This window comes from Dromiciops gliroides, chromosome 1 (assembly GCF_019393635.1).
Source record: "Dromiciops gliroides isolate mDroGli1 chromosome 1, mDroGli1.pri, whole genome shotgun sequence".
In the NCBI taxonomy this organism is placed as follows: domain Eukaryota; kingdom Metazoa; phylum Chordata; class Mammalia; order Microbiotheria; family Microbiotheriidae; genus Dromiciops; species Dromiciops gliroides.
In genome coordinates this window covers 705,532,262-705,549,572 of record NC_057861.1, presented here as the reverse complement: position 1 = coordinate 705,549,572, position 17,311 = coordinate 705,532,262, and the positions used below count along the sequence as shown (strand labels likewise).

The 17,311-nt window shown below is 43.3% G+C and overlaps 1 protein-coding gene across 3 annotated transcripts in view; it reads right to left on the bottom strand.

Annotated features, from left to right (window-relative positions):
- The window catches only part of FGD5 (FYVE, RhoGEF and PH domain containing 5), a 186,227-nt gene that overhangs the window by 154,820 nt on the left and 14,096 nt on the right, over window positions 1-17,311 (bottom strand). For all 3 annotated transcript variants that reach the window (XM_043979716.1, XM_043979719.1, XM_043979717.1), the window contains exon 2: window positions 1,514-4,409. In XM_043979716.1, coding sequence (XP_043835651.1) covers window positions 1,514-4,409 — 2,896 coding nt within the window. The remainder of the gene's footprint in view (window positions 1-1,513; window positions 4,410-17,311) is intronic.

Below are 17,311 nucleotides of genomic sequence, written 5' to 3'. Positions count from 1 at the left end.
GAGGGAATGGTCTTGTTCTGTGTATCTCCCAAGGATAACACTAGAACCAGGGTGGGGGATTCTTTGGGGAGGAAGGGCAAATTTCAGTGAAATGTAAGGAAGGACTTTACAACACTGAAAGCTGCCCAGCAATAGAAGAGGCTGCTTTGTGAGGCAGTGAGTTGTGAGTGGCAGCATAGCGAAGACAGTCCTGGACTTGGGGTCATTAAGACTTGAAGTAAAATCTTGACTCAGTTTCCCCATCTGTAAAATCTAGATTCAATGGTCTTCCTGATCTAAATCTATGATCTGATGAGTGTCTTGACAGGTGGGGCAATGAGTAAGAGTGCTGGACTTGGAGTTGGGAAGACTTGAGTTCAAATCCAACCTCAGCCACTTTCTGTTTTGGACTACACTGACATACATAATGGTCCTATGCATTTGGACCCTCTAAGCTATTACCAATGATGATATGTCAGCATTAGCACTAATGTCTTCTACTGCCTCCCTTACTCTTGGCAATAAAGCTCTACATCTTCCAAACTAAAAACTAGATTCTCTAAACTAGGCTGAAGCTGACCTTTCGCTTCATAAATCTTTTGTCACCCAAAGAGGCAAGTTAACCACGTCTCTAAGATCAGGGGATTGTCTCAAAGATTAGGGGACTGGGAGGAGCAACTGTGAAGGGTAGCCCTGACAGGGGAAATGTGATACTGAAAACCCTCAAGAGAACAGATGCTCTCAAAGCACTCAAGGATCCCTTTACCAACGAGCAGTTCTTGACTGCTAATTGCGAATCATCCTTATCTATTCATTACTGCAGGTCCCCTAAGAATATCCACTTGGCAATACTTCATTAACTTGAGTTACTGGATATAATTGAAAGTGACCAGACTGCATTTCTTTTAAAAATCTTCAATAATTTAGGCTCTTTACTAATCCAAATTAGACTTCACCCAAACATTGAGTGAAGCTTAACTGTACCTCCTTCAGGCCTCGTCTACACAGCACAAATTAAGTAGAGATTTCGATTGGCTGGCTAGGACAATGGATAACGATATTTATTGGAGTATAGGGGGCTGAAATATTTGGTTTGACAACCTTGACCACTGTTATTGATAACTCTGGTATCTCCTACTCACTTTGAAACAAATTAATAATGAATCAGGCCCAGATGTACCACTTAACCACCCAGGGTCATTAAACATTTAGCTTATCGCACCTTAGATTTTTCCACGATAAAAATTGTTTTAAATAAGTGAAACTTTTTTTCTGTCTCTTAAACCACCCAAGGTCTGCTTGTCTTTCCTGTGTATATCTATATTTGTATTGTATGTATATGTTTGTATGTGTATGTATATATGTATAGGTGTATATGTATATGTGTGTGCATATTTAGAGGATCTTTTGGGGGGGGGGTGTAAAAGATTGCTAGTTTAGAATAATTCCAGGAACCTATCAGCACTCCCATGGAAATCAGATTGGTTTACCAAGACGACTTAAAGCTAACTAGAGACACAAGGCTTTACCGTACCTTTCCGTTTCCTGATCTGTGGTCTGCTGCTTGCTCTCAAATGCGTTAAAACTACTCATGTCCACATAGCCATCATTCTCATTTGCTGTTGACAATGCCCTGCTGGGATCTTCAAAAAGCTTGGTAAATGTCCCAGCCCTCGTAGGTCTCCGAGGAGGGATTTGGATGTTTTCATAATCTGAGTTCATTGCTGGGATGTTCTCATAATCCGAAGTGTCTGCGTTGGGAAACGAAATGGACCGTGGCTTTGTCAGGGGAAGGGGCAGGAAAGGAGGCCGGGAGCGGTCCTCGAATGACTCCACTCTGGACACACTCCGGCTGAATGCGGCCCCTTTCCTCTTCATGTCTCTGTAAAAGATGATGGAGGAGGGAGACTCTGAAGCTCGAAGCTTTCCCGATCTGGACTTGAGCTGAGGAGAGTTACTGAGGCTCCTCCTGTCAATCTCCAGGACCCTTGAGGGCCCGTGGTAACTGGACTCTGAGGAGGATCTGGAAGAAGAAACATTGACGTCCACGTGGACTTTGTTCTCCGTCCTTTTTTTGAATGTCAGGGCCAGGAATCTCTTAAAGGATGATTTTTTCTTCTTTGTGTATTTATCAGGAGAGTCATTATCAATAAGAAGGGAAGGGGAACTCTTTGTAATTGGCTTTTTTGTGATGCAGGCCAGGTCAAAAGGAGGTGGGATATCCACAAGGGAAGAGGGGGTTGACATGCCACTGGAAGAGAGATGGCTTCTTTGGGAGAAGCTCCCCGAGGACCCAATGACCCCAGGCAAAGAAAGATTGTCCTCTTTCCTTTTTATCCTTCCGTCATCCAACATAGATTCTTCTAACTCTCGGTACAAGGAGATGGGAAGATCTCGGCCTTCCACAGAGAAAGACCGAGGATACAAGATGAAGCTTCTTGGCTTGGCCGGCAAGGCCCTGTTGATTTCTAGTGGTTTCCCTTCCATTGGCAGCCAAGTCTTGTTTCCTTCTTGCCCCGAATGCCTGCTGTCCACGGCTAACAAATCTGTCTCTGGCCCTGTTTCTTCAGGGACTGTTTCCGGGACGTAGCCAGGCACTTTCCCAGAGTGAGATCGGGCCCTTGTAACAATGTTTTTCCTATCCATAGCAATCAGGCCATTGTCAGCATCGCCATTTATTTCTTCTTTAGTGCTACAGTTGCTCTGAGCGCTTTCTTCTCCTTTTGTTTCGGAGTATCCCCTTCCTCCTGGAAAAATACTCTCATCCCGGTGAATCAGGCTGACTCCCATCACATAGGGGTCAATGAGGGAGTCATCTACTGTTTCATCATCGAGAGTTTCCTCTGGCACAACGACTACTGCAGGAACCTCGAAAGCCCCATCCTCTGGAGATCCACTTTGATTATTTACAAGTTCAGTGACAGGAGCCTGCTCATCGTCTTGCGTCTGTTCTGGGAGAGTTGTGCCATCTCCAGAAACATCATCTGCTTCTCCTCTTGTTTCATGGTTTTCCTTCAAAGTGCTTTCAGTTCGACTTCCTGTAACAAGAAACCCCATTGAGGTGGCCCCCAAGTCTACCTCCATTCCAGATTCTGAGTCTTTCATTGATTCAGAAAGAGGGTAACAGCTGCCACTGCAGAAGGACGTGCTTTCAGTGGGGAGAAATGCAAAGGAGTTTTCTGGAAGAGAGTCCAGAAGCTCATCACCACCTTCACTTTCAAAAGGAACAATCTGGCAGCTCTCATCAGCAGTTTCATCCTTCAATGTGTCTCCAGCATCTTGAGCATCTTCTCCCACACCCTGGACGGCTACTTCTTCTTCTTCTTCTTCTTGGTCATCTTTTGCCTCAGCATCTCGATCGCCCTTGTGCACATTGTCTTTGTTTTCCCAGTCTGTGATTTCAGGATCTTCTACGGCTGAGTCAGTTTCATTGAGCTCATTGCAGGGTGCTAAGCCTTCATTGCACTCAGTTTCAGTTTCAGCTTCCCCTCCCTCAGCTTCTCCTCTAGCAGGGGGAATATCAGAAGCATCATAATGGTCTGACAAACTTGGTTCTGCATCAGCACCCTTTTCAGTGTTGGCATCCCCAACATCCAGTGATTCTTCAGGCTCCCCTGGCTGCTCGCCACTGGCCTCTGGCTCATCTGAAGCCATGTGGGTTAAAATAATATCCTTGTAGTCCTCACTGCCAGAACAAATCCTCTCCCTTTCCAAACTATATCCATTTTGGTTCTCTATCAGGCTGTCCCCTTCCTTGCTCATGAGAAGCTTATCCTTGTCACCTGCATCATTTTCACAGTCTGTGTCCTCCCCAGTATTTTCATACACGGGGTCTTGGGTCTCAGTTCCTCCTGGGTCAGTCCTCTCACTGTCCCCACCTTGAGGAAGTTCATTTGAGTCATCCCCTCTGTCAGTGGAAGTTAGAGAGTCCTCTTCTGTCTCTTCTACCTTGGCCTCAAAGCTGCTGGAGCAGTTGCTGGAACAGGGGTCCTCTGCCTCAGTTTCCTCCTCCCTGGTTGCTGCCAAAGATGTCAACTTCTCATTTTCTGCACAGCATGCATGCTCCTGCTCCAATACTCTGTAGTCTCCCTTAGTCAGCAGAGTTTCGGTGACCAAGATATATTCATCATCAGCTTCTGATTCTGAGCATTCAGGGTTGGACTGATTCCCTTCATACAACTCTCCATCTGAACAGATCAATTTCCCATTGCTGCATTTGTTGAAGGTGTTGTTCATGTACACACGAGCTTTCCCCCTATTGGTAGCGGCCAACTTGGGCTTGGGAGCGATGGGTGGTTTGGGTCCTCTAGACATAGAGTTGGGACTGTGGAGAATATCTGAACGGGGGGATGGAGGGAACTTGGAAATGGCTACTGGCGTAAAGTGACCAGAAGTCCTGGGCTTTGGTGCTAATGGTGGCTTTGGTGAATCTGAAAAAAAAAAGGAACAAAAAGAGGAAGTTAAAACACACACACACACACACACACACACACACACACACACACACAATTTCTTGCCATTCAGATTCTAAGAAGCATCTCTCCTTAGAGGTATCAGAGTTCATCAGAGCTGTCTATGAGGCAGCTTGGTTTAGTGGGAAGAGTATTGAACTGAATGCATCATGCCGTGGTGAAAAGACCACTAAATTTGGAGTCAAAAGATCTTGGTTCATATCTTGGTCTTAGTGGGAGCAGTTTGGACAAGTAGAAAAAGTGGTGCAGTTGGGTACTCTGAGGATCTGGGTTCAAGTTCCAGCTTCACCACTGTGTGACTGATCAATTAATCAAGCAATAGACATTTCTTTCACACATACTATATGAGAAAGGATTTGTGAGGACTAGAAATACAAAAACGACAACGAGACAATCCTTGTTCTTAAGGAGTTTATGCTCCAGAGGGGGAAATAACATACAAAACATATATGTGGTGACTTTTTTTTTTTGCGGGGGGGGGGGGTGGTGGTGGTGGGAGTGGAACTAGCAGCTGGAGGGGAGGGATCAGGAAGGCCATCGAGCAGAAAGTGGGATTTGAAAAGAGACTTGAGGGAAACCAGAGATCCCCAAAGGTGGAGGGACAGAGAAGTCCATTCCAGGGATGGGGGATACCCAGGGCAAAGACATGAAAATGAGAGACACAGTGTCATGCATGAGGAAAAGTCAGAAAGCCAGTTTAGTTGGACCAAGAGTGGGTGGAGGGAAGTGAAATGTTATAATTCAGGAGACATCAGAGAGGCCAGGTTCTGAAAAGCTATAAATGCCAAACAGAGGACTCCATGTTTGGTCCTGAAGGTAATAGGGAGCCAATGAGGATTCTTGAGTAGGGGATGACATGGCAAGTTATTTCTCTGGGCCTTTGTTTTTTTTCTCTATAAAATGAGGAGCCTGGACCAGGTATCCCTCCCAGCTATAAAATTCCATGATTCTAAATGAATGCTTCTTAGCTATTAGCAATTATCTACAAAATTAAGAACTTGGGGCTTCCCCCGAACTCTATGGTCAGAACATCATGGAGTTAGAGCTGCCAGGGAATTTGGAGGCAATCTAATCCAAACCCTCTTGTTTTACACATGAAGAAACCAAGACAAAGAGAGGCTGAGTGACCTGCCCAGGGCTCCATAGACAGCATCTGAGGGAAGATTGGAACCCAGTGCCCTAGTCACAACACCACACTGGCTCTGAGTCCTACAGGGGAGCCTGGAGATTTGGATTCAAATCCTGATTCTGCCATTAACTTCCTGTGTGACCTTGAGCCAATTACTTTTGGGTCTGGGGTCCTTTTTCCATTCAAAACAAAACTCAAGATGGATTTGATGACCTCAAAGGTCCTTTGAAGCTCTGACATTCTATGATCCAGTGAAAGACACCCAAAGGCAAGACAAACGATCCCAAGTTCTGCATATGGAAGTACTGTAGCCTGCCAGACACTGTTACTGCCCAAGACTTATGCTGGAAATCAAGGGCAGGGGCCCTCTCCTTGAAACCCTAGGGCTGAAACTCAGCACCCAAAGATAGGGCTTGGCCTTCTAAAGTGAGGTAATAGGGGCAGCTAGGTTGGGCAGTGGATGGAACATAGGCCCTGGAGTCAGGAGGACCTGAGTTCAAATCCTGCCTCAGACAGTTTATACTTACTAGCTGTGTGACCCTGGGCAAGTCACTTAACCCCAATTGCCTCACCAATAAATAAATATATAAATAAAAAATAAAGTGAGGGAATACAGTATGTCCCAAAATTCTTAGTACATTTGTAAAGCCAGCAGCTCATTGATACATATATTCAGCAGATATTCATTCCCTAGGCCCCCAGCTCTGGGGTGCATACACATCACTCGTTTGGATGCCTTAGGAGATGCAAGAGGAGAGCTCATAGCCTCTGCACTTGAGCAGCCTACAGGCCACAGTAGCTGAGAAAATATCTCATGATATGAAAGGACCAGGGAAGACCCCTGCTAGTAGAAAATCAAATGTGAAGTGTGCTACAATAGGAATCTGAATCTCTAATTAAGAAAAGAAGTCAGGGATGGGGGAGTGGCTTGCTTCTTCCCTTGAAAATGAAAACACTGGACTGGATACAGCTGTGTGTTTAACAACTGGCTCTCCAAAAAATGTACACGTATGCTTTTTTCAGTTTAATCTGCTATTTTATATTTTCTCCATTACATTAGTCAATCTAGACAATTAATAAAACTGGAAATCAAACCCTTGTTTGCAGCATCTGCTGCTTTTTGAAAATTTTTAAAATTTAACCATCAACTCAGAAGTATAAGGTGGTACTAGTTAGCTCCAGAACACCCCTGACCGGATGACTGCTGAAGTCTCTTCCAGCTTTGATATTCTATACTTCTGATCAAGGAAAGCTTCCCAGAGAATCTGAGGCTTGAACTAGTCCTTGAGGACTGGGCAAGATAAGGAGGGAACATAATTTATATAACTTCTGGACACATTGTTCAACACTTGCATTTTCTGAGGGCAAGAAGGCTGGAGGTAGATTCTTTACATGGGAAACACAGCTAGGCACAGGTTTCCTTTGTAATGAAAACTTTTTGTCCAGCCAAGCCTCACACACAGGCAAGAGCCCTATATCACAGGATCTCAGAGTTGGAAGGGACCTCAGACACCATCCAGTCTGACCTAAGTTCTAAGTAGCAATCTGCTCTGGAACTTCTCAAGGGCGGGTCTCCCTCCAGCCCAGGTCTGTGCGATGGGCCTGGGTCAGCCCATGTCTAAAATGAAGGTTAGATACTGCATTAATTCTGACTGGAGATTCCTCTGAAAGAAGGCTCCCTTGTTGACAGCCACGTTCCCCTAAGAAAGAGGATAAGGCAATGCCAAGAGGATGCGGTGTTCTGGACACAAAGTCTCTCCTTCTCAGCAAAGCCTGGCTACTTTAGACTTGTAGGATAAGGATCTGGAAACAAATTTACAAATGTTTTCTGTGCTGATGATGTTGTCCCTCTTCCCACTCAGTTTGGAAAGAACAACAGAACCTCACTCTCCATCAGGTTCTCCCTCAACACGTATGGGACTGGGGGCAGCTAGGTGGCGCAGTGGATAGAGCACTGGCCCTGGAGTCAGGAGGACCTGAGTTCAAAGCCAGCCTCAGACACTTAACACGTACTAGCTGTGTGACCTTGGGCAAGTCACTTAACCCCAATTGCCTCACCAAAAAAAAAAAAACCACGTATGGGACTTCTTTGGTTATCAAAGATGGGGGGATGAGCTGTGCTGGGGGAAAGTTTCATCCATTTCATAAAAGCAAACAGGAGACCAAACGATGGCTGATGGAAATGGTTCCATGAAGCCAGACCTGGCTTAGGGAGCAGCTCTCAGGGAAGAAAGCGACTTCGTGGAAACAGAGAAATGCCCAAGGAGAAATGCTTCCCCGGGAATGATTGACATCTCATACAGAACAGCCCCAGCAGGGAGCTTAGCCATGGGGCCAAGAGCCTGAGTCACCCTCTACACCACCAGATCTAAGTGGGGGGATCCTTCAAGAGATTGTTCATCTGATGGGCAGGTCATGGGCTCCACTGTCAACCCTTTTAATATTGGGAGACAAAAAAAAAGGTCTTTCCTTTTAGCAGGGTCTTTCCTTGATAGCAGGGACTATTTTTCTTTGCATCTCCAGGGCTTAATTAACACAGTGCCTGGCACAGAATAAGGGCTTAATAAATGCTTGTTGAGGGGGCAGCTAGGTGGCACAGTGGATAAAGCAGCAGCCCTGGATTCAGGAGGACCTGAGTTCAAATCCAGCCTCAAACACTTGACACTTACTACCTGTGTGACCCTGGGCAAGTCACTTAACCCTCATTACCCTGCAAAAAAAACCCCAACAAAATAAATGCTTGTTGAAGGAAGGAAAGAAACAGATATTTATCAAGCACCTACTATGTGCCAGGCCCTATGCTAAGTGCTCTATGACAACTCTGGGAGGTAGGTGTTCATATCATCCCCCTATTGCAGTTGATGAAACTGAGGCAGGCAGACATTAAGTGACTTGCCCAGGGGCATGCAGCTGGTAAGTGTCTGAGGTCAACTTTGAACTTGGATTTCCCTGTCTTCCAACCTGGCCTTCAATCCACTGGATCACCCAGCTGCCTTGTTGATTAATTGATTGATTGCAGTGTCCCAAAGGACAAGAGAGGAGAAGGTTTGGTGAAGCAGGATATGAGCAACAGGTCAGAGGCCACCAAGAGGTTAAAGAGACTAAAGACCACAGAGAAGTAGGGCTATCTTTTGTGCTCTGTGTCAAGAGCAGACCTGGTAGTAGTGGAAAAAACAGATGAGCTGGTGGAGCACCCCCGCTCCCCCGCCCTTCCATCTTCTACATTCCTTTAATCCTGGGTGAAATAATCAATTTAGTGACTGCATTTTCTTCATCTATAGCCTTACTCTCCACATCTATACTTCACCTGCTACAGTTTCATCAAATGATTAATGAGGAGCAATCTCTTGGGATAACCTGAAAAGCAACAAAGGCCAACTGGAGGGAGCTGGGCTGATTGCCATCCAGGTCAGTCTCAACCAGTCTTGCCTCAGCAGGAAGGAACTTGGTCATGGCTCCTGGCCAGGTGAGTAGTTCTCTGTTATAGAGGTCTTTAAGCAAAGTCTGGATGGCCGCTTGGGATGCTGCATCAGGTAAGGGATTCCTGCCTCAAGTGAAAGGTAAACCGATTTTACAACATCCCCCTTCTTTGGAACATAGGGGAAAAAATAGACCAGGAGCTTTACTCAGAAGCAGATGAGGTTTTGACCCATACCCTCCCATATCTCTGAGGATGGGCAGTCTAAGGTATGTTGATCTTTCATCAGCATAGCCTAAGATATCTAGGCAGAGGCTCCTGGGAAATGTGCCCTGCCCTGGCATCTCCACCAGCAAATCCATGCCTTCTACTATACCTCCCCTCAGCACAGAGCACAGTCTGGACCAAAGGTAGCCCTAGTTCTCTGCAGTGTCTTCAGCCTCCTTAGCTTCTTGGTGCCCTCTAACACTGTTGTTCATATTCTGCTCCAGAAGACATCCTCTCTTTCCTTTGTGACACACAGCAGTCAATTAAGCAATCAACAACACATGCTTATTGAGCACTTACTATATTAGATTATAAGCTCTCTGAGGGCAGGAACTATCTTTTGCCTCTTTTTGTATCCCTAGCATTTAGCACAATGCCTGGCACATGGTAGGCATTTGATAAATGTTTATTGAATTGAATGGGCATCTAAGTGGTACAGGGGATAGAGCATTGGACTTGGAATCAGGAAAACTCATCTTCCTGAGTTCAAATCGGGATTCAGACACTTTCTAGCTGTGTGACTCTGGGCAAGTCACTTAAACCTATTTTGCCTTGGTTTCCTTCTCTGGAATGATCTGGAGAAGAAAATGGCAAACCATTCCAGTATCTTCACCATGAAAACCTCAAATGGGGTCACAAGCAGTTGGACACAGTGACTGAATTGAATTGAAATGTACCATAACTGTAGATGGAAAGAAAAGGCAAAAACAGTCAGCAAGGCTCTGTTCTGGGAGTTATACTATAACCCGCTTAACTATGTCTTCATTAATTGGCAAATTACTCTCCCCCTGGCTAATGATTCTGCTCTCAAAGAGCTTACATTCTAATCAGGGAGACGACATGAAAATAATCAGGTATATACACAATACATCATAATCTCTGTGGGGAAGGCATCAGCAACCAGTGGGGAGGGACTGAGAAAAGGCCCTTATACAAGGCAAGGCACTCTAAGTACTGGGGATACAAAGAAAGCACCCTGCCCCCATTTCTGCTTTGGTTAAGTTACAATATTTATATAGCATATCACTGTAACACAATTATTTGATATTTAATAAATAGTCATTATAGCTTTACATAAAATAATTACACGATATACAATCTAATATTTAGCAAAATGATGTTTTATATAACAATTTATTCCTAATATTTTAATAACTAATTTATCCAGACTAGGCCTTCAGAGACCAAGCCTTGGAAGAACTCTGGAATTCCCACTTTGGGGGGGGGCAGTCCTGACTCGTGAAACTTCTCTACTTTGAACCTTCCCACATTCTTTCGCTTTCCAGTTCTTGCTCTGGGAATTATAATCAAACCAACACAAAACTGTTGCTTCTGGAAAGGGTGTGTCAATCTACTGCCCTATTGTTCCTCTCACCATCCCAGTGACTTCCCAGAAAGCAAAGCAAAACAAAACAAAACACCCTTCTCCAGTCAACACTCCCCACCAGTTATAGTCCCCCCCCCTTTAGAGGGTAAACTCCTTGAAGGTAAGGGCCTTCTAGCTTTTGTATCCCCAGAACTTATCACATAGTAAGTGTTTAAGAAATGCTTTTCATTCATTCTGTTATCATATAATCAGGAATTTGGAAATTTTTTTTAAAGGCCTGGGAGAAGTGAAGGTAGATGTCACAAAATCCATGCATTTAAGTGCTTAATTTTTTTGGGGGGGATGAAGCAATTGGGGTTGAGTGACTTACCCAGGGTCACACAGCTAGTAAGTGTCAAGTGTCTGAGGTCACATTTGAACTCAGGTCCTCCTGAATCCAGGACCAGTGCTCTATCCATTGTGCTACCTAGCTGCCTGTTAAGTGCTTTTTCTTTTTTTTTTGTGAGGCAATTGGGGTTAAGTGACTTGCCCAGGGTCACACAGCTAGTAAGTGTCAAGTGTCTGAGGCTGCATTTGAACTCAGGTCCCCCTGAATCCAGGGCCAGTACTCTATCCATTGTGCCACCTAGCTGCCCCAAGTGCTTAATTTTAACTCACAGAAGAGCCTTTGTGCAGAGCCTAATGCCATTAATTGATCTATCAACAACTGTTTATTAACCACTTACAATGTGCTAGACACTGTGCTAAGTAAGAGCTAGGGGAGCAAAGAAAGGCAAAGACATAGTCCCTACCCTCAAGGAGTTTCCAATCTAAAGACACAACATCCAAACAGCCACATACACCCAAGATATTCATAGTTCTAATAGGTTCCATGATCTGGTTTCTCAGTCTATAAAAGCAAATTAAAAATAATGGAAAAGGCCTTCTAAAGGAAGCTCTCCATCATGAGGGGACATGTAGCAGAAAAGAAGGAGACAAAAAATCCTAAAAAATTGTTTATGAGATTTCAGAAATCACAGGACTTTGAGCCCATCTAGTATAGAAACGAACAGCCAATTGATGATATTCTTCTTTCAGATTCTATATAGTACTTTTTTCCCCACCTCGGTGATAACACTCACCATGTAATGTTGTGGAAGAATATAGTATTCACAGTCAGTGGATAGAGTGTGGGAGCTGATGTCATGATACCCAACCTGTCACAAACACTTACAAGCTGCCACTTTCTCAATCTCAGTTTCCTTATCTGTAAAATAGGATTAGCAATGGCACCTATCTTTGAAGCTTGCTGTGAGGATCAAATGAGATAATATATGTCAAGTTAGCTAGCCAACAAGCATTTATTAAGCACTTGCTGTATGCCAGATACTGTTTTAAGTGTTGGAGATAGAAAGGCAAAAATAGTCCCTGACTATTTTATGGTTCATGTTGTTCATTTTTCATTTAGAAGATGGCCAGTGACATCACTGGTGATATCTTGACTTGTACATGAATTATATTTAAGTGAACTGCATCAGCCTCATTCTCTCTTCCGGAGTCATCAAAGTCCAGTATGAAGACAAAAGTCAGGACAACTGGTGATGGCCCCATATGCAGTGGATGTGTCTTTGATGCCTGACCACAGCACCTGCTTCATGGCAGGTTGGAACAAATTGTTCCTATCCACCCATTCCACCGAGTAGTCGTCACATGCTTGGGGTAGACATCCCCCTAGCTCATTGATGGGTTTGTACATTTGAGGAGGATGTGGTTATCACTAAAAGTTAACTAGGCTTCATCAAGAACAGATCATGCCAGACTAATCTTGTCCTATTTATTACAAGGTAACTAAATTCATAAATTAGAGGAAAGCCACGGACATTGTATACTTGGATTGTTAACAAAACCTCTCATGCAACCCTTGTTGCCAGGATGCAGTCGTATGGGCGGAACCAGTGGTGTCAAACTCAGTGAGAAACAGATCCCTGTGGCCACACACTCACTTAGAAAATCACAAGTTCATATCATCTACATTATGTTTTTATCTATTTCATTTAACACTTCCCACTTACATTTAATGTCATTTGCAGCACTTGGGCTGAGGTAGATACCTCTGGGCAGATTTGGGGCAGGTTTCATGACCAGATCCAGAGAGGAGTCCTGAATGAGCTGGTGTCAGTGTGAGGGGAGGTTCCAAGTCAAGTTGCCATCTTCTAACCCTATCTTAGTAGTGACTCTAGAATAAAAGGACCTGGGTTCAAATCCCCCCATCCAAAGTTGACTGACTGTGAAACCTTCATGCACCCCAGTTTCCTCCTCATCAAAATGAGTTTGAAGCAGATGACCTCCAAAGTTCCTTCTGACTTTAGCTCTGTGGTTTTATGTAATAAGAACCAAGGATAATGAAGCATAATGAAGCGACAGCCTAAGTTGCTGCAGTTAAAGGGAGTGGATGGATTACACTTTGACCAAAAAAGGAGGTAATACGTAGATAATATCTGGTAGGAGCTCATAGTCTAATGGGGTAGATGGTGTGTAAACAACCAGGTGCATACAAGATATATGCAGAGTAGAAGGAAGAGAATCTCAAAGAGGAAGGCATTAGCAGCTAGTGGATAGAAAGCTGGACCTCAAATTAGAAAGACTTGTGTTCAAATGCAGTCTTAGATGCTTACTAGCTCTGCGATCCTGGACTAGTCACTTAATCCCTATCTACCTCAGTTTCCTTATCTGTAATATGAGGATAATTATAGCACCTACCTCTCAGAGTTATTTTAAGGACAACATGAGATGTTTTTAAAGTTTCAAGCACTATGTAAATGTTGTTGTTGTTATTATTATTACACCAGGAGAGGATTCCTATAGAGGGTGGGATTTGAGCTGTCTTGAATTTTAAAAAGCTATATAAATGTTAGCTATTTTTATAGTTCTGTTTGCCTCATCCCCTTACTAGACTATAAGTTCTATGAAGACAGGAGCCATATCTCAGCTAAATATTTTTTCTAGTGCATAGCACAATTAGAAATTTAATAAATTTTTTATTGAATGGATTAATGAATATCCTCTGAGGGCATTGTCATACAATAATGCAGTGCAATGAACTGATGTTTGTCATGATAACTCTGAGTGAACAAGAAAAACCAACAAGGATAGCAGCTGTGGTAGCAACATTTCCAGGAGGATAAATATAATATTCAACATATTCTGTTTAAGTTGGCAGAGAAGCATATGATACATTGAAGAAAGATTTCCATCCAAAACAGTTCAAATAGAGTTGTTTGGGTGCTTACTAAAGGAGTTGGCTTCAGTTTTCTGGAAAATTCACTAATGCTGAACCCCTTCCCCAGAGAAGCTTGTGAGGCATCACAGTTATATGATTTGACAAACCACATTCCCTTGCTTGATGCCTTCTAATTGGGAGATTTAAAAAATCACATCTAGTAAGAAAGAAGGAAGGTGAGGAAAGTTTATAAAGACACTTTAAAGAAATTCTTCCTGGAACAGGCCCAGAAAAGTGTAAGAAGAGCAGAAAAAGTAAGAATATTCCCCAGAGAATAAACATTTTAGAAGAAAGGACACGTGGACCTGAAGTCCACTTAACTTTTTTTACTGGCAGTCTTGTGCCTTTCCTAGGTGTAAACAAGAAATAATATCTCCCTCTTGGGGATGTCCTGGAAGTGATCATCATCATAAGACACCCTGAATCACCAAATCCTAGAACGATAGCTGGAAAGGATCCTAAATATATTATAGTCCAACATTCCTATTTTACAAGGGAGAACATATAACTTGCCCAAGGGCAGAGTGACAATTACTACTAGTGGGAATTTTGCCCACACTCTCTGAAAAATGAAACTTGAAGTTCACTCAAAGGGCAATATCAAGGTACATGGTGGGCTCCATTAAGCATGAACCCATTCTTGTTGTTGAGTCCTGTCTGACTCTTTGTGACTTCTTTCTTGGCAAAGATACTGGAGTGGTTTGCCATTTCCTTCTCTAGTTGACTGAGGCGAACAGAGAATAAGTGACTTGATGAGGGTCACACAGCTAAGTGTCTGAGGCTGAATTTGAACTTTTAATTAATTAATTAATTTAATTAATATTCCTGACTCCAGGTTTGGTGCTCTATCCACCAAGCCACCTAGCTGCTTCAGAAACCCATTACCGCTGGAGAATTCAGAAAGAGAAGCAGTTGAAAGGATGTGATCAAAGGGAAAGGGAAAGGGGATTTTCTCTCTTTCTTCTCCTCTCCACACCCCCTCCCAGCTCAGTTGATGTAGTCACAGGATATAATCACAGACGATGCGGCATTAATGGGTTAAGAGGGATTTATGGGAGGACTTGGACAAGAGAACCAGATTGATAAACCCAAAGTCAATTTGCCTGTTCTTTCCTCTTGTCACAAAGAAAGGGGTGCCTTTAATCCTTCTAAAGCTAATCCCATCTCTTTCCCTGACCTATGAGACTCAGAAGCAATAATACACTCTCTCTTAGGTGTCTTCAATCTCTTTCCACAGGAGCCTTCCCTCCTGCCTACAAACATCCCCCGGTCACTGTGATGCCACACACACACACACACACACACACACACACACACACACACACACACACCTTCCTTCAGCCCTTCTTTTTTTTTTTTTTCAGCCCTTCTAAGAATCTAGGTACCACCCTATCTTTCTCCTCCCTTTCCAACTTCTTGGAAAAGCAGTTCACACCCAATGCATCCACTTTTTTTTTTTTTTAACAGTCCACTTATTCTCTTTTCGACCTTTTTCCTGTTTGACTTCCATTTCCATCCCTCTTGAAACTGTACTCTGGGAATACAATAGTGACCTCTGAATTTCAAAATCCAGTGGTCCCTTTCCAATTCTCATCCTCCTTCATTTCTCTGAATCGCTTAACGCTGTATTCCTTCTTCTTCTTTCTTTTTTGTGAGGCAACTGGGGTTAAGTGACTTGCCCAGGGTCACAAAGCTAGTAAGTGTTAAGTGTCTGAGGCCGGATTTGAACTCAAGTACTCCTGACTCCAGGGCCAGTGCTCTATCCACTGTATTCCTTCTAAATAGCACCCCCTTCTTTGGCTTCCATCTTCTCATTTCTCTTGCTTCATTCTTTTTTTTTTTTTTTTTGGTCTCCTTTACTCAAGCCTCTTCCCAATCCATTAAGGTCAATGTTCCCCATGAGTATGTCCTCAGTGTTCCTTCTCTCTATGATGTCTCCTTCAATGCCTAGCACAATACCTGGAACATAGTGGAGATCTCAGAACTGCTCTTAGATTTCTTGTTGATTCATCCCTTCCCATAGCTTTAACTGCCATCTCTGCAAAGAAAACTTCCAAATGTGTATATCCAATCTTTACCTCTTCTGGATCTCTATTTCCACATAGGTAATTAATTACCTTTATGTTAAGTCTACCTGGATGGCTTATACTACAAGTGCAACTTATCCCAAATTGAATTTAGTCTCTTTCACCTCAAAATCTGCTCTTATTTCTGAATGTGTGTATATATATATGTATGTATGTATGTATGTATGTATGTATATATGTGTGTGTAATGTAGATACACATAGACACATATACATACACATATATGTATGCATATACACAAACATGTACACACACACAATACACATATATGTGTATGTATACACACATACATATTCATTCATTCATTTGTTTATTTTGGCCAGTGGTGCCGCCTACTCCACCATGTCTGAAATTTTGCCTGCTACTACTGCCCTGGTAGAGGTCTTCATTATTCCTCTCTACTATTCCCCACACCCACCACAGTGACTCAGAGTAGGCACCTAATAAATGTCACAGCCCCTTTATCACCCTGGAAGTTCACTTGGCTTTTTCCCCAGGGCTAGTCCCATAGCCCTTTTTTGTCTGAATGGTCAGAACCTCCATTATAAGGAAGTGACCCATTTTTCTCAGGCCTCCACTCTTGTCTCTCCAGACTTTCCCTACTGTGCCACAGCAGCCTTCCAACCCTGGAAATTCACTCTGGGGCCAGCCCTCTCTCAGTGGAAACATACTCTGCCCCTGAGGCCACTTCCTCTCATTGGTTTTTCCCAGAACCGTCATTTAAAAAATTTTAAAAATTTTTTTAGTGAGGCAGTTGGGGTTAAGTGACTTGCCCAGGGTCACACAGCTAGTAAGTGTTATGTGTCTGAGGCTGGATTTGAACTCAGGTCCTCCTGACTCCAGGGCCAGTGCTCTATCCACTGCACCACCTAGCTGCCCCACCAGAACCATCATTTTAACCATTCTTTTCTATGCCCCACTTCTGACCTTCTCCACTCTTTCTAACATTCCCCCACCCAACCATTTCAGCCTCATTTTAAGGATTGTCTTGTCCCATTGGGACAGAAGCTCCTTGAAGGCAGCAAAGACTTTTCTTTCTTTTTCTTTTCTTTTCTTTTCTTTTTTTTTTTTGCGGGGCAATGAGGGTTAAGTGACTTGCCCAGGGTCACACAGCTAGTAAGTGTCAAGTGTCTGAGGCCGGATTTGAACTCAGGTATTCCTGAATCCAAGGCTGGTGCTTTATCCACTGTGCCACCTAGCTGCCCCCTTTCTTTTGTTATGGAAAGAATTTAATTAGGAAAGAAGATTTTTAAAAAGCATAGTTTCTTTTTCTTTTTAATGTATGAGGTATTTTATTTTTTCCATTACATGTAAAGATAGTTCTCAACTTTTGTTTATACATGCTTTTCAATTTCAGATTTTTCTCCCTCCCA